The sequence below is a fragment of the Pyxicephalus adspersus genome, chromosome 6 (assembly GCF_032062135.1).
Source record: "Pyxicephalus adspersus chromosome 6, UCB_Pads_2.0, whole genome shotgun sequence".
Classification (NCBI taxonomy): domain Eukaryota; kingdom Metazoa; phylum Chordata; class Amphibia; order Anura; family Pyxicephalidae; genus Pyxicephalus; species Pyxicephalus adspersus.
In genome coordinates, this window is record NC_092863.1 from 7,990,229 (window position 1) to 8,014,601 (window position 24,373).

General features: G+C 38.1%; 2 protein-coding genes across 5 annotated transcripts; both read right to left on the reverse strand.

Moving 5' to 3' along the window:
- Positions 1–1,241: 1,241 nt before the first annotated feature.
- LOC140333046 (opioid growth factor receptor-like) lies at positions 1,242–16,468 on the reverse strand. Of its 4 annotated transcripts, XM_072414438.1 has the most exons (9): positions 12,595–12,892; positions 8,111–8,185; positions 7,726–7,831; positions 6,937–6,981; positions 5,939–6,002; positions 4,893–4,971; positions 4,592–4,658; positions 4,364–4,515; positions 1,242–3,660 (listed from the first exon to the last, which is right to left on the reverse strand). In XM_072414438.1, the coding sequence occupies exons 3-9, from the start codon at positions 7,828–7,830 to the stop codon at positions 3,225–3,227; spliced, it is 948 nt and encodes a 315-aa protein (XP_072270539.1). In that variant the 5' UTR covers position 7,831; positions 8,111–8,185; positions 12,595–12,892; the 3' UTR covers positions 1,242–3,224. The 4 variants fall into 4 exon arrangements, with proteins under 4 accessions (XP_072270539.1, XP_072270540.1, XP_072270537.1 ...); XM_072414439.1 differs by lacking the exons at positions 4,364–4,515; positions 4,592–4,658; positions 4,893–4,971; ... (2 more) ...; positions 7,726–7,831; positions 8,111–8,185 and adding exons at positions 12,997–13,063; positions 13,821–13,899; positions 14,296–14,350; ... (1 more) ...; positions 15,551–15,601; positions 16,050–16,468 and having other exon boundaries at positions 12,595–12,743; XM_072414436.1 differs by lacking the exon at positions 12,595–12,892 and having other exon boundaries at positions 8,111–9,558.
- A 2,915-nt stretch (positions 16,469–19,383) lies between these two features.
- MRGBP (MRG domain binding protein) lies at positions 19,384–23,797 on the reverse strand. Its single transcript, XM_072414440.1, has 5 exons — positions 23,595–23,797; positions 22,113–22,234; positions 21,077–21,158; positions 20,659–20,733; positions 19,384–20,268 (listed from the first exon to the last, which is right to left on the reverse strand). Exons 1-5 carry the CDS (start codon positions 23,722–23,724, stop codon positions 20,102–20,104), a joined length of 576 nt encoding a protein of 191 aa, XP_072270541.1. The 5' UTR covers positions 23,725–23,797; the 3' UTR covers positions 19,384–20,101.
- Positions 23,798–24,373: the final 576 nt, after the last annotated feature.

The window sequence follows — 24,373 nt, forward strand, 5'->3', positions numbered from 1 at the left end:
TTAGCAGCAGATCTTTAAGGTCACATTGCCTACACCGGCGTGCCTTTATCTTAACATGCATTCAGGTAAACTACACAGTCAGTATGTACCCAGTCATCCCCATAAACTAACCATTTTTGATAGGTAATAACCATTGCACACTTGGAACACCACACAAAATTAATGTGATTCATTTATTAACTATTCAAAGTCAGTCAGATCCTTATGCTTTGCTCATTTTCCAACACATCATCTTCAGTCGTGGTTTTGGTTGATCAGTTTATTTGAATTTACAATTATTTCAGCTTCCAGCAATCTCACATTCATTCTAGGAAAGGGAAGCAATCAAAGCAATCTAATTTGTTTGCTTGCACAAAACAGTGAAAGTCAGTGATAATGCTGAGAAGGAAGAGTGGTAGGTCGGCCACATAAAAAAAGTTACTACTCCATCATTGGATGGCATGGGTTCTGGACCAGCCTCTACTACCTATATCAGTTTGTCTCTACCTTTTAAAAATAGGGGAAGCCTTGAAATAACTTTCAGGTCTTAAAGGACCCTTACTATAAGTGTTATATCTATAGCTCAAAGTACATTACATGTTGATCAGTGGGAAGAATGGCTCCTACATTAATGGCCAGTGGGAAGACTGTCACCCTTACGAATAGCCAAAAAGGTGATGTCCAAAAAACTTATCTGAGAGTTACAAATTGTTTATTGTTTAAGAAACTCCTAGCAACCTCTGGAGGAACCCTGGTTGAAAAACAATGACCTAAATATTATAATATATCAGGTTTTATTTATATACTATAGAAACGCATATGTAAAACTGTAACCTTTTTTATAGAAAAGGTTTTAAACCTCTGTTAAATTTTATTGCTTTCTGTATCCTGTTGGAAAGATTTAACCTCTATAGTCCATGGGAAAAAAGCGATGGAATATGCAAAGATATTATTATTGTCATCAGAAAAGTAGAAGCGGGGAAATCTGACCAATATCCTAAAATGGATTGTTACTCTGAAAAGATTTGATCTCATTTCCTGTTGTGTCTCCAGGGCAGAACACAGACTGCAATATAAAAAAAACCTCATGGCCTTCTAGCAATGTCTAATTTAAGAACGTACCGTGTGGATTTTTTAAACACAAGGTTAGAATCAGTTGTAAGCGAATGCAGAATAGCACTCTGTAAGGAAATACATAGCTGAAGATTTATGAAAAAAACTAAAACTATTGGGACCTAAAAAAAACACACATATATATCAAATTAGGGAATTATGTATTTTATTTTAATTTTCATGTATAAAATCACTTTATCTATTAGTAAATTTCCTTGGTATAAAATGTTTTAACAGTTTTCAGTGTTCCATTCTAGATGTTAGGTTAACCATGATAGTGTTTATCTAAGTATACTAAAATGTCTTGGTCCTCCAGCTTTCAGCAGCTAAACTTACTCCAGTTTATTTTCCATTGCTCTATCAACATTCTGTTTATTCTGTTCTCCATCCGCTGGTTCTCCAGTTCCATTTACTGGCTTTCATGTCTCATTCACCCCTTCCTTAGTCTCTGACTTTACACATACATCTTCTCTGTTATGGTCAGCTCCTTCAACCTGCACGGGTTCATCTTTTCCAAACTCTGTGTTGTCATGTTCTTCTTCTTCTTCACCCAATGAGTCTACATTGGCTGCTCGTTCATCTTCGCCTTTTTCATCATCTCTTTCAAACCTGTTTGTTATGCCTTCCTCAGGCTCTGAGTTTTGTGCCCCAATATTATCTCCATGATTTTTCTTGGACCCCAAAATCAATTTTCCTTCATTGTCTCTTTTTTTACCAATTCCTGAATTCTCACATTTTTCCCCACATTGCTCCACGTTGCCTCCTTCTTCATCCTCATTTTTCCCATCATCTATTTCTACCTGCTCTATTTTGTTTATTCCATGCTCTTTGTTTTGGTTCCCAATATTCCCTACAACATTTTCCTTTGAACCCACAGTCATTGCCATACTATTGTCTTCTATCCTATTATTCCATTGGTAAGGATCTGCATCCTGTCCTCCAGCAAACTCTAGTAATGGCTGCACATTTGCTGCTCTTTCACCCTTATTTTCCCCATCATCTCTTTTATCTTGCTCTATTTTGTCTAGCTCTGGCTCTGTGTTTGGGTTCTCAATATTACCATGACCATTGTCATTTGAGCCCATAGTCGTTGCTTTTCCATTGCCTTCTTTTTTGCCAATCTCTAGGTAAGCATATTTATCATTTACTCCACCTAACTTCACTAAAGGTTCCACATTGGCTGTTGATTGATCCTTGCTTTCCCCATCATCTCTTTCAACCTGCTTTGTTTTGTTTTTCTCAGGCTCTATGTTTTGTGACCTAAGATTTTCTCCAGAGTTGTCCTTGGACTCCAAATCCAATACCCCTCCAATGTCTTCTGCTTCACTAATTCCTGAACTCTCACCTATACCCCCTTCTCTTTCAGACTGTAGTAATTGCTCCACATTGGCTGAATCTTCGTCATTATTTTTCCTATATTCTCCTTCCACCTGCTCTAATTTGTTTATCCCGGGCTCCATGTTTTGGTTCCCAGTACTAATAATATTCCTGTGTTTGATTTCTTGGTAATGATCCTCATCCTTTTTCTCAGGCTCTGTGTTTTGTGTCACATTATTCTCTCCATAATTATCCTTAGACCCCAAAAATGATACCCCTCTATTGTCTCCAGTTTTACTATTTCCTGAATGCTCATCTAGATCTTTTTTCTTCTCGGAGTGTAGATCTCTACCATGGATGTGTGTTCTGAAGTGTTCCGGACATTCCTCTGATACCTCACTTTCCTTTGTATCGTTATCTTCTTTCTCACTACCTTTGGCCCCTTCTAAGCTTTCATTTCCTGAAACTTCTACCTTGTATGATGTCATGAAAGTTTTTCTCTGAATATAATTTTTATCCTCTCCTGCATCATCTTCAATTTCTGAATAATTAGCATATCCTTTGTCTGATTTAGTATCTGGTACTTTGATGTTGACTAGGGGTTTCCTATTTTCTGATTTTGTGCCATCTTCTGATACACATTCACTTGTCTGTTGTGATCTATCATTATAATTTACAGAAATATTTACAGCCCTAGCACCTTCTATTATTTCAGTGAGTTGACATTCAGTTGGTCTGTCTTTGTTTCTTGCCCCACCTCCAAACCAGAAGATGCTGCTAATGCCTCTATAAAGCCATCCAAACATCCCAAAAAATCAGAAAAAATACAGAAAAGGCATTGATATAAAACGCATAGTTCTTCTAACTATGCTAAGGGTTTCATTTCTCTTATTTGGCTCATTTTCTGAGATTTCATTGTTTTCTGCAGAGTAATAACTAAAGCTGTCATTATTGAAACTTTTCTCTCCTGAATGAGGCTGGTATATTTGGAGTTTCTCCACAGGCCCCCAGACAAACTCGTGTTGTGGTTTGTAGTTCATATAAGCAAAGTGCACTAGCTTTTGGCGTTCTTTCTTGTTCTTTACGGTGAACATAAAATAGTCCAAAGCACTTGTTTTTACTCTTGGTAAGTTGCCATTACACAGGATCTCCTCCAGGAAAAACCTCACCAATGGAGCCTGGAATTTTTCATAGCCCATCTCTCCCAAGCACTTCAATATCCGCGTGATACGTAAGTTGTTGTGTGTGTGACTGTGGGGACAAAACATCTCTCCATTAGCAATACAGGTAAACACAAACGTACTATTCCTTCCCTTCCAAAACCTAACACATGGAACTGTCATAGTGTATATGCATTGCCAACTTACAATTTGGAGTGTAACCACAATGTAGAGCAGGTGTCTGGATAATGTTGACATAAGCAAGGCATGATAATGTTAACAGAATTAGGGAGTCAGATAGTAGAAGAAGGATGGGGCAAAGCTCGGGCAACATGGAGCAGCATAGAAGATCATGGCAGGAAACAGTTTTGGGGCCTAGGTAAATGCTGCGGTGAGAGGTCATGCAAATATAAAATGAGACAATTAGGTGATTGCTGTGCCAACAAAGCATGTGCATTAGCACAGTAAATCTGTCTCATAGCATTTAATTCCTTCAAATTACTTCCCATTCTTAGGGATCCAAGCAGTCTTCTGCCTCACCCTGTCCTGACAAGAATCAAACACTTCACCCACAATTGAACATTCCATGCCTGTTTGGGATTTCTCAGGTTCCTTTTAACAAGTCAGTGACCTGGAACAGGCATGCAAATCAGAACTTTTTACTGCAATGGCTCTACACTTTACTGGATCAGTAACGGAACCAGGATCATGATGGCATCCCTGAAGCTGAACTAAAACAAAAACATGGTGGTAGACGATAAATATTTATATACATACACACAACGGTCACTCACTTGTTTAGGTTCTCAAATCTTTCCGTCCAGTTTCTTTCTGATCTGGCGACCTCCCCAGTGTCTGCGTCCAGTAATACCATGCCATAAAATCCCAGCATGAGTTTGTATGACTCAAGGAACCTCATCACGACCTGCTCATCATTCTTCATCAACTAAAACAGACATAGAGGTAAAACGGCCATTGTCCTAGTTTTAGGCCACAAAGCCTTTTCTGTGCAAATGCAGTACCTGAATTTCGTACTGGGTGAGGGGAGTGGAGAAACTGTTCACACCTTGCTCCCGAAGTGGAAACAGCCTGGAATCAAATAGGAATATAGCAAATTAAAATATCAATGGTATGTAGAGATGCTAAAAAAAACAAAACAAAATGGACTGTGCTGCTGTGTAAATATTACTAATCATTTTATACTATAACTTTATTTATTTTAAACCATTTTTTTACCCATTTAGCATCTGTATACCAGAAGAAGAACCTCCCGTCCCCACCACCCCCAGACGGCACATTCTAAATAATGCCATGCAAACTCACCACTGAATGAAGTTATGGTTCCTCTCTAGTGTGTAATAATCTTCACGCCAGTTTTGATGTATGTTGTCTATGTATTCTCCTGTGTTTAATGAAAACTGCTGGTCACTCTTTCTGCCATATGAAGAAAGGATTCTCAGATCACTTATGACATTTGTCTATGGAATCACTGTAGTGGCCACCTTTGTAGACTTTCCAATAATTCCTTGTTATGGATGCTAGCCCTGACATTGACACTCAACTGGCCAAAAACAAATCAAACCTTGCAATGGAAGACTGCAAAGGGATTTTTACGGGAGAACTGTTAGACTGAGAATGGACATAACAGGATTAACGTTCCCATTACCCATTTGGCTTTGTGAGCTCAGAGTCACTGTATTCAGAGCTTACACAGGGCTGAGCTCTGCCATTTGCCTGCATGTACCTGGGCTAATCACACTGCTGTCACAAGAGAGGAAGGGGGATCATGCTAAATCCAGAAATACCCACGTATGTGATGCTTGGGTATTAAAGTGATCCTTTTACACTGCCCTGCATGAGCAAACCACAGACTGGAAATATATTAATAATCATTGTGCAATACAGCTCAGCAGAAAGCCCAAGCTACATATGTAAAGGGCAAATACATATCCCAGTACATGTTGGTATACTGTATTTTAGCCAACACATAACATAGAGAAAGTAATAATTAAGGTCAGGATGGTCATCACATACGCATGTACTCAAAATGTAACACAAATTTCATTCAAACCTGAGCTTACAAACATCTCAGAGAAAGTTTTCATATTATTTTCTTACTGTGAATGATGTTAGTGTCAGTTTGTAAAACTGCATTTCCTTTTAATGGGACCATTGGCCTTACTTGTACGCAGTACTATGTGCAAAGAGTTGTAACCTACAGACACCAGATCAGAATTCTCTTCATTCAGGCCAGGTTAGGCTAAAATCCTATTGTTTGCTGTTGCTCTTTGCACAATTTTTTTCTAAATAAATAATACAGAGTCAGATACAGAAAGTTGGAGAATATCTCTAATATTGAGTATACTGACCATTAGGCTTAAAAGGGATCTTGTTCTGGTAGAATTCAAGGTTCGGAGTGGCTGGAGGTAAGTCCTATGAACAATGGGAAAAAAAACTTAGATTGAATTTTTTTTTTTGCAAATTGTTAAATTGGATAGTTGGATGTCCTGCAGGATCTGGGGAGTGGGATGGAAAGATCCATCTTTCTTAGCTCACTTTTATAAATCATCTCAAGCTATATACTGTAGATGTACACGTCAGAGTAGCTTGGTGATAGTTTTACAGCTTCTTGTGGAACCCGTTACTAACCAGGTACCTATTTTATGTCTGACCACTAAATTACATTAAGAATTTAAATGAACTCTCCGGTGGAATTAGTAATAAAAACCCTTACATTCCATTTTTTACAGAGCGTTTTTAAAGATTTAGACTGCAGGCAATCAACTAAAATATTTCATATTATTAACCATGGATCACTGAAACAACCCTTTAAAGAGTTCCTTTGGTTCCCTTCGATGCATTGTGTGCCACTTACATGGGGCAAAGCAACAAATGCTCGTTGTTCATCATACTGACTTTAGAGTTTTTTTGTTTTTTTTTCCTTTTTCAGACATACTCGGCTGCAAACTAAAGATCTAGGGCAGGGGTTCTTATCCGGGGCTATATTTATACCCCTTGGGGGTATGGGAACCAAATGCTGGGGATATGGGACTCGATCTCTGGGTACTGGTATTTATTTGATTTAATGTATTAATTTATTTTTGGGTACATTAATAAATCTGAAATCAAAGTGGAGAAATCGACTTGATGTGTCAGATGACATGCGAGTAGCTTTGTTCGTAACTTTACCCCGATTCCATGCTTTGATTGCTCAAAAACAACAGCATCGATCCCACTAGTTTGTGTGAGATATTTCACGAATTATTGTGCTTTAAGGCAGTTGGTTTATTTTTGTGCTAAAAACACATATGTGTTGGTTCAGGTAGACTTTAAGCTGAAGTATGTACAAGACTGTAAAGATAGTTACCGGATATCCATGTCTGTAATTCTGCAGGTCCCTGGCTGCTCTGTTCTGCAAAAAACAAAAAAAAAATCAAAACTTTTGAGCTATTTATTTCAGAAAAAATAGACCAAAACAAACATATCACCAAATGGGATAATAAAGAAAATAAAACATTCATAGGCGAAGGTCATCTTTATTGAAAAGATTTATGGAGCATGGGGATCTAGGCAGCTGAAGTTATAAGCAACTCCTTTTGAAAAAAGTTAGTCCCACCTACAAAGGACCAAGAAATGGTCTGTGGTATAGACATCTCCTCTTTGGGGGTTATGCTATTGTCCCTCCTGTTCACCTGCTGTTACTTTAATTTGTAACAAAACAGGAGAATTTGTTTCACAATCATCTAAGCTTCCTAACCAGATGGATTGATATTCCATAATTTAAATTGACTTGGCATCAAACTGTGTTGATTGAGTATTCCTTTATATCTATCTATATATATTATAATTATTATTAGATAGTATTGAAACAGCAGCAACATATTATTCAGTGATGTACATTAATGTACCGTATATATAAACTTTGCTTTTAAAACTAAGCTCATCGGGTCCCCTCCTCCTTCTGTATCACTGTCTGTATTTGTCATTTGCAACCCCTATTTAATGTACAGCGCTGCATAATATGTTGGCACTTTATAAATACTGTCTAATAGTAATAATTGCAAAAAATGAAATTGTATAGAAAAGGCTACAGGGCCTTTACAAACCAGCACTGAGATCCCCAACCATGCAGCACAGTGATATCCATGATTTATACCTTATAAAAAGACTTGTGCTTTTTTTTCTTTGGTCGCTGAACTTCACCATCTTCCTCCCAGGTAGAGTCATATTCTGAGTCCCAGGCCGGCTGATAGTAGGACATGCTGCAAATTTGACAACCATATTCAGAAAAGTAAGAACTAACAATGCAAAGTATATTGCTCTGTATCGCTGTATATTGCATCTTAGAATACACAAAGTGTGCAGAAAGTATAACAAGATCACACACCTATAACACTTTCACCGTATATTTATACTGTTAGAAGCGTAAATATTTTTTCAATACAAACACAGCAAAGAGAAAAGTAGGAAGGAAGTTCTCTTCCTGTAAGGCAGACGTTATCTTCAACATCACTTAGAATATGAGCCAGCTAAACACTTACCTGTTATTTTTACTGTTTAAAAAAGATTCCAAAGGTATTCACCATGAAGGTATATCTTTTTTGTGGCTTCAGTTTCTGTAAGAAAGAAAACAAAATGAACTTTATTCCTGAAACTTTTTCCTAATGGCTTCTGTAAACTTTCACTTTCCTTTTCTTGTAATTGACACTCCCATTAAAGCTGCGGACTGGAGTTATCACATAAAGGTATATGTATCTGTTTTATAATACCTAGTGACACTTCAAACAACATATCATGTCTAAGGGAAGATTTGTTATTCACCTGAATGTCACAGAATGTTTAAATGTCCCATTGACCTAAAAACACGCTCCTTTAAACTAAGCCGTCACAAAGGATAAACTTAACATATACGTGAATAATTACATATGTATTATACATACATCCCATGTAATATATATATATTATGTATGTAATAAATAGGTAATTGTGACTTTGCCAAACATTGACCGGTGGTGAATGAAATCTGTACACAAAGGCTTTTATTAAATGTATTCCTCAATAGCCACAAATTATTGAAATCTACTTTGTGTGCCCCAAATGCCTGTAAAACTCAGTTATTACCTTGTAATATTAATATAATCTCAGTATAGTATCACATACCCTGTACAAATAGGGAGACCTGTTAGAAGGCCCAGCAAGGTCACCGTTTATAGAATGCCTGCAGAAAATTACATAAATTAAATAAAAGGAGAGAAAGCAGCAAAGACTTTGGAAACGTATTCATATTTATTCTTAGTGATCATTTCCAGCAATAGCAGACGGAACAAGCACCGGATAGATAGCACCGTTCTGTTCTATGGAGAGAGGAGACCCAGCACAGTGGATTCACAAATGATTTTCGGGAGGACCTGACTGTCTTGAGTGATGAAAAAACAAATGTCTGGTTTTATTTCTTCACTTTTTAAATGTGCACAAAACATTAATTTTCAGCTGCTAAAATACATTTTCTGACTGGTTGGTGTGGACAAAGAAACATTCCCTTTAGTTTTTTTATAAGCTTGCATGTTTGCCTGATGTTTTCATTTTGTCAAGCCCATATAAATTCATGCTTGGTATATTCATCTTGTCAGAAGGATGGTATAGCCTCCATTTTATTAGAAGGTAGAGGCTTCTATATACACATCACAGGTCCGTGCTGGGAACAAACTGGATATCCCTGGATGTCCCATGCATACTAGAAATCTACATACATAGCAATCTCCTTCCCATACCATGGAATTGAGGTTTGATTGCACTGTTCACTGCGGTAGAACAAATAATGATAACTTATAAAATTTGAATTGGCCTCAAAAAGCCCAATACTAGAAACCAATGATAAAGATTTAAAGTTTGCTTGAAAAAGCTAGGCCATTAATGTGCTATGCATAGAAACACAATGGGGGTGCTAGGAATGTCCCCTACTGGATTTGTCTCTAAACACACTGGGCCTGATTTATTGAAGCGCTCTAAAGCTGCGTACACACGTGCAATTTTTGTCGTTGGAAAGGATCTTTCAGGATCCTTTCCAACGACAAAGGACTACACGATGCATGAACGGTGCTGTACATACAGCACCGTTCTGCTCTATGGAGAGGGGAGGGGGAGAACGATGGGGCGGCACGCTGCTGCGCGCTCTCCCCCTTCTCTTGCATTAGGATCGCTCGTCGCTCATCGTTCATGGATCCGCCAGGACAGATCCACGAACGATGAACGACGCCGACTGTACACACGCCAGATTCTCACCCGATATCTGGCCGATGCCGATTATCGGGCGAGAAAAATCTGACGTGTGTACGCAGCTTAAGACTGGAGAAGATAGACAATCATAGGAGAACTGGGTGATCCATCAAAGCTGGAATGGATCTTATCCAGGATTGAAATAATTTGCCAACTAATAGCAACTGAGTTTGAGGACATCAATTCCAGGTTCTTTATTGCTTCTTGGTAGTTGCTAAAAACCCAGAGAGAACTGACTCTTGTTCATCCAGTAAAACATTCATCTTCCATCCAGAATGTTATAGTTTAAACTAGCCATTAAGCACTTCTGAAAACTATTTAAAACACCATCCTAGCTAGAAACAATGGTCTTCATATCTTTGATCATAAATATTTTAGGCCATCCTGTGTAGACAATATTTTATCTTCCTATTCAATATTAGTATTCAAATGTATCACAAAACTTTTATCACTTTTATTCATGTCACTGAAGCTGACATCTATCGTCTGCTATGTCCAAAAAACAGGTCAAGTCAATATTTGTGCTTTTGGTTAAAACTTTATTTCCAATATTTTAATAATTACTTCCCATTGTGTTTCTCCTTTTTGGATAACATGATATTTCACAAGCTTTTCTGCAGTGGATTTTTACAGCATGTCGATCACTGGATATTACTAATAAAATGTCCTCTTCAAAAAAAAAATCATAATAAAATACACTAATATTTGGGATTAGCAACAACACCAAACTGAACAGCACCCTTTTTCTTCCTCTGAATTCCTAACGCTGTTGTTGTCGTGTGGTCTTTCCGATCTTGTGAGGCCGTTCCTTTGGAGTACTTCAGCTGGCCCCCATATAAACAAAGCTTTTGGTTCATAAAGTTTCCATGCCAATTTTAGCAGTTCCCTTCGTTCCTTCTTGTTTCTCACAGAGAAGAGGAAATAATCTAACACACTTTCTTTAACGTTCTGTAAGTTACCATAGCATAAGGTTTCTTCCAGAAAAAAGGAGATGAGAGGCTTCTGGTAGTGTTCAAAACCCAATTCCCCCAAACATTTGAGGATTCGTGTGATTCGTAGGTTGTTGTGGCTGTTTCTATATAAATATCAGTGTAGAGAAGGTGTTAGGTATACAATATGTGCTAAACTCTTACACAAATGTATGCAAATGTCAGACCTGTCCTACTTGTCAAGCAGCTTTTTATTCATACATTTTCTTTTTTTACAGAAATATGAGTTCTTCAAGAAGAAATTGTTTAAATGTATTTTGCTACATTTGTGGTGAATATTCTCAGCAAAAACAGAGAAGAAATATTACAGAATTTGTGAAACAAGCGTATCTTGTATATTTTGGTAATAAACTGGGGGACCAAGATAAGTATTGGGCTCCCATATTGTATGCAAAACGTGTGAAGAGTGTCTAAGTCAGTGGAAAAATGGAAAACTAAAAAGTTTGAAACTTGGTGTACCTTGGTATGGCGAGAACCCAAAAATCACCATATTGATTGTTATTTTTGAGCTGTGAATGTAAAAGGTTTCAATCGTTAAAAGAATAACAAGTGGCAGTACCCTGATTTGGAATCAGCAAGATGTCCTGTGCTGCATGGTGCTGATGTTCCCATACCAGTGTTCAGTCCCTGATATTCATGTATCCGACATGGAGGATATACAGGGAGTGTAATCCAGGAGTTAGCAGTGGAAGTGAATATGAAGGAAATGTTTCATCAAACCAGCAGTTCTCCTAAGAAGAGCTCAGTGATTTAATGAGACCTTTTCCAGAAAACCTTGGCGATTTCAGTGAGGAACAAGGGGAGAGGTTCCATCAAGATATAAAGGTGATGGAAGAAAGGTATCAGGTCAGATGGGATAGACACATGATGGCAGACTACTGCTGGAGCCTTCAACGTGATTGTCCTGATCATTAGCATAAAATAGTTTTTAATAGAGTTAGTTTTTAATAGTAATAGAGTTTTTCAATGACTTTGTGATTAGTTCTGTAAATATGCTGAATATAGAATATATTTACAGTATTTACAGTGTTTTAAGTATGTAAGTAATTACTATTAAGTAATTACAGTGTTTTAAGTATTTCAAAAATGTATTATGTATATGTAGCCATATCTAGTTTAATTTTGCTTAATTTTCATGTTTCATTAGTTTTCTATGAGGGTATTATTGAAGTCAACTAGAGCCAATCTAGCAAAACCAATATCATATTTGGAATCTGTGTATCAAACAAAACCTAAAATGACTTTATTCTGTTTGGCAAGAAAATGTGCAATCATTACTGTAGTAATGCTCAGAGGAGACAAATCTGAACACTACGACTGGCACAAATACAAGATCCCAAGCAAGCAGAAAAATATGCTGATTTTCTTGTGCTGCTTCCTATGATTGCACAAGGAGGAAACAGAAAACCAATAATGTTTTAGATGCATAAACACTAATGGCACCTCCTTGCTGTACAGTATAAATTGGCTCTATTTTAGTCATTCTAATTATTGGAAAAATGCTGTCTGGAAGGCATGGTATACATGTGGCAAGGTATGTATATTATTGTGTAGACAAATGTAGATCTTTCAGCCAATGAAGATACAAAGCCCAGGGGGGTTAAAAACTTGCATAGACTTTCACCAAAGTTAGCTATTAAAACTTCAGCCACAACAGATACTTGTGTTCTTTGTATCTCCAGTACTATTCTGATGGGTCTAACAACATAGAACACTCTGACATCTGCAGACATTATCAAAGCAAAATGAAAATAGATTACCTGTCTAGATTCTTATATCTTTCCTGCCAGTTCTCCGCCTGACCAACCTTTCCGCTAATCTCATCTAACAGTTGGATGCCATAGAAATTTAACATTAGTTTGTATGCCTCGCAAAGTCTCTTCTTGACATCTGCATCCTTCTTCATCATCTAGGAGACAAACAGTTATCATTAGTCAAAATAGACAGTTATCAGAAGCTGGTTCACAAATCCATCCAAAGCTTTTTCAATTTCTGTTCTTATGCCTGTCACCTAAATAGGAAAATTCCCATAGAGAACATACTGGCAGCAAATATTCCTCATTCAACTAGTAAATGTGTGTTTTTGATATGTGTGCGTTTCTATTGCTATCTTTATTATTATTATTCGATTCTCTCCACTGAAAGTTCTGTTTTTCTGCTACCTCAATCTCATCTTCATGCAGAGGAGAGGCATATGAATTCTTGCCAAGTTCTCGAAGTGGAAACAACCTGCAAAAAAATAAGTTTATATATGTTAAAACTTTTTTTTTCAAGTGTACCACATTTCCTGCCTGTAACCGACTTGCTATGCAATCTTTCTTTCTTTCATTACATTTAACCAATGTAATTTTCCCCATTTAATCTTTCTTCCTTCTGCATAATTCTTGACTACTTTTTCCAATTTTGTAGGTTTGGTCACAACTGTGCATACTGTAGAAACCCCATATATGAATAGATACCCTTACATGAACAAAACATTTTGCTGAAGATAACACTACCAAGTAATTATAAAGCTTATGTGAGCCTCAGAAGTTAAGAAAGGATGTAGAACAATATGGGCTATTGATGGTGCCTATTGAACTGCACAGATAAACACACTGCAACTGTGATGGGAAATTAGAGATAGGACTAAAACTTTAGGCTTTAATATTCACCCACAGCATGTCGGACTATAAAAAGGCAGAATATAACTAATAGAAATGAATTAGTACATGAAAGAACATATTCCAGTCCAAGAGAAGCACTTAAATAGATGATAAAAGGGATATTATGTTAGGAAAAAAATAGTAACAGTATTCGTCCCAAATATTTTTTAAGCTGTGTGGGAAGAAGCTGTAGGTGGGTAGTGGCCCTGTATTGTGAGCCAACTTTTCAGAAACCACCCTTAAACACTCAGTTACTAAAAAGTGCCGGGTGGTGCACCCAGCTAAAAGGGGCCGGGGAGAACACTGGTAGATAAAGCAGTCACAACAATTGTTACACTTACCACTGAATGTAGTTATGGTTCTCCTCCAGTATATCATAATGATCCTTCCAGTTCCTGAGCAGATCGTCTATGTACAAACCTGAATATGACACAATTTTAAAATTACTTTGTGAGCTTTAAAGTAAGGAAATTTTCTAAATGTTTTAGGCTTTTACATTGTCTATTTCTAGAATATGTTGTACATCATATTGTTACATATACATAGTATATGTTGTACACAGTAACATCTAGTGTTGAGAAGAGGATTCACTTAAACAAGAAAAGACCCTTTAATTGAATTTCCACATCAAACATCTGCATTGCTTAAAAAGTTTCCTTCAAACTCACTGCATGTTGAAATCCGATCTCATTCCTACTTGCCACTCTCCAGAGGGTATACAAAAAAGTATAAGAATAAGCTTTGTTTCAGCAATAAACCAAAATATAAATCAATTTATAAAGCTAGCAAACAAAGCGATCTCCTCTTCTTACTAACCATTCGGCATGAATTTTATCTGGTTTCTGTAAAACTTCAGATTCAGCATTTCCTCCTGCAAGAAAATGGCAAAAAGGGCATTAAATGATTGCAAAGCAGCACAACAAGTGTCTGTACTTCCCTGAGGTATCCCATATGATGTGAACAATTTACATAAGGGCACAGTGACTATTTGTATGGGCTTTGGAATGTCCAATGGGGAGACAAGTAATTTGAACACCTATATGGTTTCATGTTGATAGGATTTTTACTCCTGCTATTCCAATGCTTGTTAAGTAAATCCCACTGACTTTAACTGAGCAGTACTCATTACAGTTCACATATTATATTAAAATATTAAACTAATACACATAGGTGTATTATATGTGTTTTGCAGAGACAAAAAAAACTTCAATCTGCATCTGTCACCTCTTCTGGTCAGTCATCTATGCTGCATGACGTCCATAGACAATCAACCCAACTCCTGTTAGCCCAGGCTGTCATGGACATGCTTCGGGGGCCCACAGTACTTCTGGACAGCATGGCATTTACACATAATTTTGTGATGCCCATGCTTTCCAGGAATATTTACCACCCTCCATGCCAAGGAGAAAGAAGGTGGAGGATTCGGGGGAAAGAGTGTGGAGAATGGGAGTAAAAATGGAGTTGAGTTTAATATTTTAGCTACCAGCCACTGCTGTTAGAAAGAAAGAATTGAACTATAGAAATGATGTATGGAAATGGAAGCCACTAGTCGTTTGTTACAAAGTATCAATACACAACATATATCAAAAAATGTTTTTTGTTAATCCAACCAGTTTATCCACATAGACAAACAAGACCTCTATCCCACTTTCATCATAAAAATGTAGATAGAAGATTCAGGTATGAGTACCGGGCTATTCTGGTAGTTTGAACTTGAAGTCTGGTAACGGTGCCTGTAGTTTTGCATGTCTTGTGCAGCTTCAGAAAACATATACTTTAAAGAAAAGGAAAAAACAATTAAGTAATCAAGCTTGGATGTAAGCTAAACGGCCACTAATAAGATTGTGCTTAGAACGTAACTGCACCGGGACCTATAGTGACCCCGGAACAGACCAGAGAACGAATATCTCCAGAGCTGCTTAACGTGTGCTCTGCATTCCTCTTTCATTCCTTTGGAGCTTCTAAATAATATTTATATTCAGAACGTTCACTGGAATTTATTTACTGATACAGAAATAGTTGTACCTGCACTATAGATTTTAACTTTTACATTCTAAGGACATAAGTTTACCTTGTACCTGAACTGTAATTTCTTTCTTTCTTCCAGGTTTTTGGCTTGTGCCTAAGGGGTATAAACACACACAATATTAATACCAACAAAGGAGCAAAAAGAGTTCATTGAGTATACACATCAAAGATTATTATGGAAAAAGGACGATCCCCCATAATACTATAAATTAAATCCCCCCACACTATCTCCCTAAATTTAAAATTGTACCCAGTTACGTCTGCGTACAAAAGTAAACAAAGGCTTCTCTGTCATTCTGTTTTCAAAATGCAGTTGATTCTTACTTAGCACACAACACTAAAACAAAGAACGATGTGAAGAGTTCCTGAGGTTATACTTCCTAAACTGGACGAGTCTGTTCTTATCAATTTAGGTAAAAAGGTGCTAGCACCACTCCCTTATAGACCACTGCATAGTGAGATCACTGACTTGGTTTAGGTTACTATTGGAGGATTACAATAACAGCTACAATGTTTGTACACTTTGAGTAACTTGGAGTTACCTTGGGATAGATTTCTTCTTTGCTATCCATAGTAGATCGCTCGGTATTGCTGCTGCTGTCATCTTCATCCTCTTCCCAGGTGGAATCGTAAGAAAGGGAAGACTCAGAGCTGCCCATTCTGTCACTGAAAAGACATTTACTATAATACCAGGTCAAATTCAGGTAAGTATGCTGCTTGTATTAAAAAAAAATACATGTAATATATTAAAGTGAAGTTAGAGACAAAAATGATATAGATGATCAGTCTATCATTACCTATCTTCTTTGTAACAAATTTTATTACCCATTGACCCTAAGAGTCGATCTATTAATAATTTTTATAAGGGACCAAGCTGCCCAAAAATGTAGCAGGTTCAGACTAGCAGTAATTTATGGTGTCAGGCACCTGGGAGCGACCTTGCAACCATGAATAGTCCAACTCCACCTCAAGGTGTCTGTATGGGCAATAGGAACTCTTTTTTACCCTGGCAAAATGATTTACCATGGGTTACTGCAAAATTTTGAACAATTACAGAGACAATGCCGACTGTCTTTGATATGTTTTCTTTCAGCTTCCGTAATAAATGAGGAAGAACTCTGGTTAGCACAGTGGCCATAAGGCAGTAGGATGCAAGGTTTATATCTGCTTTGTTAAAAGATACATGAAAATATAACAGCTATGTAAATGTTTATCTAAATATAATCAATCAGACTGGAATTTCAATCCTAATAACATTTGCAAAACATGGTCTTAAGTGTCCAGATTGCAGAGATTCAGTAATGACTCTGCAACAATCAAGACTGTCAAAGTCCTTATGAATAAATTGTGCACTTGCATGAGAACGTTCTTAAAGTAGGGAACAATTAGAGGTATGTAAAAGCAAAATAATCCAGATAAATAATATGCTCACCACCAGTCTGGTGATAAATTACCAAAAGCTCTTTTTTTCCCCAAAAAACTCACTAGACCAAGGCAGAAGGACGATCAATAAAAGTTTGTTTCTGTTCAGGAAGGTGTAGTTGACAAACTGGTACTTTCACTTTCCTTTTCCCAAACTTTTATACATTAACTTTATGTGGTTAGAGGTTGCGTGACGTAGGTTATTTAGACCTAGACACCCAGTCCAAAGTTAGAAGCTTCAGAATGTGTCTGTCAATTTTTTTTTTATAACTAAACTGCACATCTGAATCCATGAAAGTTTTTCATTTGATGAATTGTTTAAAAAATTACAATTTTTTTCCCCCATTCTAGAAGCAAAAATGTAGAAAATAAACAATGCCTTAACTTATATACTATTTTGTCAATTTATATTACACTTTGTGGCAAATGCATTTAAAGCGTACCTAAACACAGAATGTTCACTTTACAAAAAGGGGAGACAACACTTTTATTTAAAGAAAAATTCAGTTTTTTTTTTTTTTTAAGTGTAACACCCATTTTTTGTTTTGTTTTTTAAAAAAAAGGGTGCAGCACCGCCCCCTTACCTAGACGATCACTTAGGCGATCAAGAATAAATGGGAGCGCAAAGCTTCCAGAATACCTACGTCAAGCATCTCAGGAGGCTCTTGGCTGCTCCTTTTGCACATGCCCAAGCATCTCAGGCATGAGCAGGAGCCCCCTTCATGAAAAGGCCAAAAATTGCGTTGCGTGACGTAGGTTATTTAGACCTAGACACCCAGTCCAAAGTTAGAAGCTTCAGAATGTGTCTGTCAATTTTTTTTTTATAACTAAACTGCAGATCTGAATTCATTTCATTTCAAGGTTTTCATTTGATGAATTGTTTAAAAAATTGCATTTTTCCCCCATTCTAGAAGCAAAAATGTAGAAAATTAACAATGCCTTAACTTATATACTATTTTGTCAATTTATATTACACTTTGTGGCAAATGCATTTAAAGCATACCTAAACACAGAATGTTCACTTTACAAAAAGGGGAGACAACACTTTTGTTTAAAGAAAAATTCAGTTTGTTTTTTTTTTTTTTTTTTAAAGTGTAACACCCGTTTTTTGTTTTGTTTTTTAAAAAAAGGGTGCAGCACCGCCCCCTAATTCACACGATCACCTAGGCAATCAAGAATAAATGGGAGCGCAAAGCTTCCAGAATATCTACGTCACGCATCTCAGGAGGCTCTTGGCTGCTCCTTTTGCACATGCCCAAGCATCTCAGGCATGAGCAGGAGCCCCCTTCATGAAAAGGCCAAAAATTGCTGATCTCACGCATGTGCAGTGAGACCTGCAAGTTTTTTCCAATCTTTGTCAGACGATTTCACGCCTGTGTCGCGTGACGTAGGAAGAACCAGGACGAAGAGAACATGGCAGCATCTGCTGCTCCCTCTGCCCTGGCCCGCAGACGGATACCGGGACGAATTTTTTTTTGTTTTTGGAAGTTTTGGGTTTACTTCCTCTTTAAGCTGGTAGAAGTCAAATGGAAGATGCTTTTAACATGTGCACAGCAAAGTGTTGGGGGGGACGAGGATAATCAGAAATATGAATTACAAAGGACTCCAATGACTTTTATAAAAGATGGACAAAAAAAATGAACATGTAAGAGCCTAATGCAGAAGGGGGAGTCACAAAACCAAACAAGGTGATCCAATGAGCCTGATTTATTAAAGCTCTCCAAGGCTAGAGGATACACTTTCATCAGTGAATCTGGGTGATCTAGCAAACCTGGAATAGATCTTGTTCAGGATTCAAAACATTTGCTAGCAAATAAATTATTAAAGCAGGTTTGCTGGATCACTCAGCTTCACTGATGAAAGTGTATTCTCTCCAGCCTTAGAGAGCTGTAATAAATCAGGAATAAAGTTAGGAGTAATCAAAACCTTGATCATTTAGGGTTTCATATTCCTGTGATATGTTTTCAACCTTTATTACATCTTAATTTAACATGCACTTGTTCTAGCATCAGGTGCACATCCATGGTCCATGTAACAACACTACACCAGAGGGATGCATGTGACAAGGTGACAACACTGAAGCACAACTAGGGTGAGGATCTTCATGGTTAGATCCCCAGGTATTACATTTCTCTGTGCACATTTTTTTTTTATTTTATTTTGTTGTCTTCTCTGTAGCTTCACTTCCTGTAACCTTCCTCTTGACTCTACACTTGAACTAATGACTTGTCTCTCAAACCTTATCATATCAGAACTATAATTAAATCATTTATTTTACTTCCGTAAGAAAGCAGTCCAACGAGTAAAGTGCAGCACTGAGTGGCAATTAATCCAGATTTCCCTTTGGACTTCAATAAAATGATCTGTTTAGTAATAAAGCTGTCAGTTCTCTCTTACACATCAAACTTTACACTTATACATGAAACACATTTAGAGGGTTTTTTTTATTTATTCACTTATGTTTCATGAAAAGGAAAAAAAGAACAGAATCTGTATTGTTTTTTTTTTTTTTATTACAAATACTTTAAAAAACATCATTAAAAACATTAAATAACAGCGGTGCAGACGGTAATATAAAATACCTGCTAGTTTTGTAGGTTTAGCTAAGTCTTGTGCATATGGGTCTTTTTATTCTACGTACTAATACATGGTACCTCTATGCACAGCAAGACACATAACTGGTTGTTTTACTGTAGCAAGGGAGGCCAATTATCCAGCTCACAAAAACAGCTGCCAGTTCTGAAAAGGATTTTCAGTCCTTCATAAAGTAGTATGTGGGGGGGATCCGATCCCTGTTACAAAGTAGCACTGCACTTCAATGTAGTATGTTATGCTGGCCAGCCATTGCTCTTTACAGGTTGTACTGGCCTAAAGCACTCAAAATTCCAACACTTAGAACGTTTGGGTATTCCATGTGTGAGATTCAGTCCACTCCAAATCCTTTAGCAGTTGACATATTCAGTACCTAGGTCACATGACCTAAGAGAACCATGGAACAGTAACCATTACGAATGTCCATTCTAAAACCTGAAAAAGAAAAGACTCAACCATGTCACCTGAGAAATATGCTGTCAGGCTTCTAACCACCTACAAACAAGTCTTTCAGAGAGGAGAGAATAATGTCAAGTTGTGAATCCTCCATGCCTAAGGTCTTTCTTTGGCATTCTGCCCGCTAGGTGCGCCTCCTTTTGGTGGCATTGGGACTGGATGGATTGCTGCTTGCGTTGACAACTTTCTCTGTTTGACGGTTCCTCTTCCGCTTGTCACCGGACTCTTTGGAACCTGATTCAGACAGAGTTCTTTCCTTCTCCTTGGTGCTTGGTTTGTCTGAACTCTTTCCTGAAATTGTGGAACTAAACGTTATGAAATGGCAAACACTTGATAAAATTATACGTAGACCATGGATAATATCTGAGCTTTGCTACAAGACAGTTAAAGAGATGTAATTTTTTTTCTATTTTCGAAGGCCGATAGGAGAACCTTCCTTGTGCCACACCAAGGAGCCGATGAGTGGATGCTGCTTTATAGGACACCACAGTAAATCCTATGGAGTTGCAGCTTTAATTCCATTCCTAAAGAAGAGAATTCCGGAGGAGGACACAGTGCAATAGAATATGCCCAGTTACATGTGATTGGCTTCCTCCCCGCTTGTGAATATTGTATAGAAGACAAAAAATGCCTAAGAGTTCAAAAAAAAAAAAAAAACAGAAACATGAAAACACTACTCACCTTCATCTGAGACAGAATGGGCATCTACGTCTTCCTTGCCTTCTTCTTTCCCATCATCCTCGGTGGTTACTTTACCTGCAACACCACAATGTTTATCCAAGCACAAGAACAGGGAAACTCTACCAGTCATATGAAAATACCTTGCTTTAGAGTTTTTAACTACATAATGCTGGAAAAGAGAACTGCTTGTATCAAAGCATGCAATATTTTGTAAAAGATTTGGAAAATTATGACTGAAGAACAAGGAAAAAACTGAATGAAATAGTAAAATTTATGTTGTCCTGCCAGTAACAGTTTCACCAAACAAGAAGTGAAAAAAATCTACAGCGTGGACACATTGAGAATTACAAATATGACTGATGTGTTAGACCAGACATCTATAACGGGTCTGTAAATGCATTTATTTTACAGATCTCACCTTCCTTCACTTCCTGGATGATCTCCTCAGGAAGAATAAAGTTCTTTTCAGAGTTTGGGAATGGGAGGATCTCAGATTCATGCTGAAAAAAACAAAGCAGAGAGAGTTGACAAGAGTTTTACAAATAAAGGTATGATGATTTTTGTACACCAGATCAAGAGCTTCTGATATGCCTGAACCCCTATTCTTAAATTGACCCTTAGTTGGGCCAAGGTTCTTATTCTCCAATGCACCTAACCCCTAAATATCATCCAGGTCCCTCACTCTTTATTAAAAAATGTCTTTTAATTCCTAAATTTTAGCACTTCCTGTTTTACCCAACTTCCCTTATTTCTTGTCTAGACAAAGATAATATATCTTTCAGCTGACATACCACTATGAATGCTCATCAGGGACGATTGCCCCTGATGTGTGACAGATATCCCAGGGGCAAACCACCGGCAGACAGGGGATTTGGAATTTTCAGAGGTGCATTAGCAGGGAGCCTTTAAGAAATGTCAATGGCTTCCCCCGCATCAGGGGAATGACAAATGATTATTACTATCATTATTTTTATTAATAAACATTTATTTATTTATCACCAACATATTATCCAGGGCTGCAGCAGGATTGCAAATAGCAGACAGATACAGACAGTGACACAGGAGGAGCAGAGGACCCTGCCTCGATTTGAGGACAATGTTGGATTTACTGGGGTTGTAAATTCTGCTGGATAACCAAATCACAAGAAGTATAAACCATATGGCAAGTAATTGTTTTTTGGAAGGGGTGGAGGATCCACTTCAACCTTCAAACTGTCCTAAAGATTAAAACAACATCTTTAACTACAGCAAAACATCCCTACCCCTGTGATGAGGAAAATAATGTAAACACCATAATTTAGGTCAGTGCTCGCCAACCTTTTCGGTCTGGCGTACCACTAAAATCGCCGTCTCCCGACCCTTAAAGATAATATAAATATATTATATTTAACTTCACATACCAAGTTCTCATAATGAACTGATTGGAGTTGCCGAGTATAGTTGGAAGCACTTACCAGTGCCTGCATGTCATACATGGTGCAGAGGTGATCCCAGATGACTTTTGATGAAATCTGACGGCCAATATTCTGGCTGAACTTGTCCCGGATGCAGATCATATGGAAGTGTCTGTTCACCCCTGTATCAGAACATCACAAATAACACAACCTTGTTAAAACAAAGGGCAAACCCCAAAAAAAGCAAAACATGCACACTAATATACAAATACTGCTCACCATGACAGCTGTGTGTGTATGACCGGAAAAAGTAAAGCAGTAAATAGGACAGACAAGAGGCCTGTTGCCAGAAACCACTGACAGGCTCATGAAATTAAAGTGTACCTAAACTCAGAATTTTCACTTTACCCTTTTATGAAAAAAAATGTGTTTTTTTTTTAAGTGCAACACCCTTAAAAAAAAAAAATGGTGCAGCTAGCCCTCTAATTCTTGATTGCCCAGGCGATCGAGAATGAATGTGAGCACAAAGCCTCCCAGGATGCTCTTGGGTGCTCCTTCTGTGCATGCCTGAGCACCTGGGGCATGCACAGAAGGAGCCCTTTAGTCCATCATACCAATATTAGGGATATATTAAAGAGAACTTGTCACAGGGATTTCTAACATAAAGGCAGCCTGTGTGTTGCAGATCCCCAGATGCTACATAGGTAGAGGAGGTGCTTGGAAGGCATCCCGCTGCGTCCTCCCCAATTATTGCTAAACCACATACAGAAGGAGCAGCCAGGGGCCCCCTGGGATACGTGACATAGTTATCCCAGGAGGATCTACGCTCCCATTCCGTCTTGCATTCAAAAAAAAGAAAATAGATTTTTTTTTTACATGATATACGTGGGTTTTCTACTCTTTTATATAAAGTAAACCCTTTGCGTTTAGGTCCACTTTTGAATATTGTCTCCAGCAATGAAAATCAAGCATTTGTATCTGCTGGTGGTACAATTATCTATAGGAAAGGACGGTGACTGACCATCCATCATACCAATATTAGGGACGTATTAAAGAGAACCTGTCATAAGGAACTCTAACATAAAGGCAGCCTGTGTGTCTACCTGCTACCCAGTCCTCTCCTCCTCCTGTGTCTCTCATTTGTAACCTTTATTTATTGTACAGCACTCCGTTATAAGTTGGCGCTATATCCATCCTGTTTATTATTAATAATTTTCAGTTTATTGAGGCTCATCAGGCAGCCTATTGGAAAATAAATGCTGACCAATCACATCACAGCAATGGCTCAGATTGTGTGAATGGGCCCTAAGAAGCTGTAAAATGAATGCAGAATGTAAACAAGGGGGGGACAAAGACAACAAAATAATTCCAGGGATTTTATGAATCCTGGGTCTGGTCTCAGAGCTGCTGGTAGCTAGAAGACATGATTTACAGGTACTATATCCGAGGCCTGGGGCCTTCCTCATCCCTCGCCAGATACTCATCACCCTCCCCGGCTAGGCTGCTAGGAAAGTCCGGGGATGTACTGCGGCCTACACTCACCTACGGGCTTATGGCCGAGCATAGCATGGAAGAGGCAGACTTCTACCTCTGGGCTCCACAGCACCGGCTCCTCGGCTGGAGGCCCAGGCCGCTCCGCCACCGTTTCCCCCCCGGTCTCCGTCTCGCCCATCGCCGCCGCTAACACCGGGAAACACTGCAGAGCCCAGCTATCACCAACCGCGACAGCAGAGACACCTAGCGGCGGCTTCTCTGTACTGCAAGGCACGTTTTAAAAGCAACCGCGAGAAATCGCAGCACAGTGTCACCTAGCGTTTAACTTCCGGTACTGCACCTAGATGAGAACAGGACAAACAGAAAAAGCGAACCTGTCATTAAAAATTTTATTATTTGTAAGGTTTACCATAAACATTCTGATGATCAAAGGAAATGCTCAAATGTGTCTGAACAGGGTGTACCTGTCCTAGTCCACAATACCATCATAACAAAGTTTGCAGGATCTACTAAAGAAATGATGAGTACTATGGACATAGACTGGGCCTTGGGCTACTGCCTGGGCTGCCTTGTTTTTGGGAAGTCCTTTTACTAACCTTCCATGTCCTTAAAAGTCTCAGAAAAAAACGAATCATTTATGGAGAGTGGAGAATGTTTATTGCTACATTGCAGCTTACCATGTGATGGCTACTTTAGTTTCTGTTTTTCAGGCTTATAACATTTTCAGCAAGTACAGAAAACCCCTGCTGATCTTGCTAGGAATTTCATGTCCTTGCAAAGCAAAGTATCTGTATCTTCTCATCAATCCCACCTTTAATGATCCCAGG

Coding starts and splice junctions, on each gene's coding strand:
- LOC140333046 (XM_072414439.1), bottom strand. CDS start 16,166: ATGGGCAGCTCTGAGTCTTCCCTTTCTTACGATTCCACCTGGGAAGAG. Junction 15,602..16,049: donor AAGAAGAAATCTATCCCAAG/GTAACTCCAAGT, acceptor TATACCCCTTAG/GCACAAGCCAAAAACCTGGA. Junction 3,661..12,594: donor AGATATAAGAATCTAGACAG/GTAATCTATTTT, acceptor TTGTCCCCACAG/TCACACACACAACAACTTAC.
- MRGBP (XM_072414440.1), bottom strand. CDS start 23,724: ATGGGCGAGACGGAGACCGGGGGGGAAACGGTGGCGGAGCGGCCTGGG. Junction 22,235..23,594: donor GCTCGGCCATAAGCCCGTAG/GTGAGTGTAGGC, acceptor GTTCTGATACAG/GGGTGAACAGACACTTCCAT. Junction 20,269..20,658: donor CCATTCTGTCTCAGATGAAG/GTGAGTAGTGTT, acceptor CCACAATTTCAG/GAAAGAGTTCAGACAAACCA.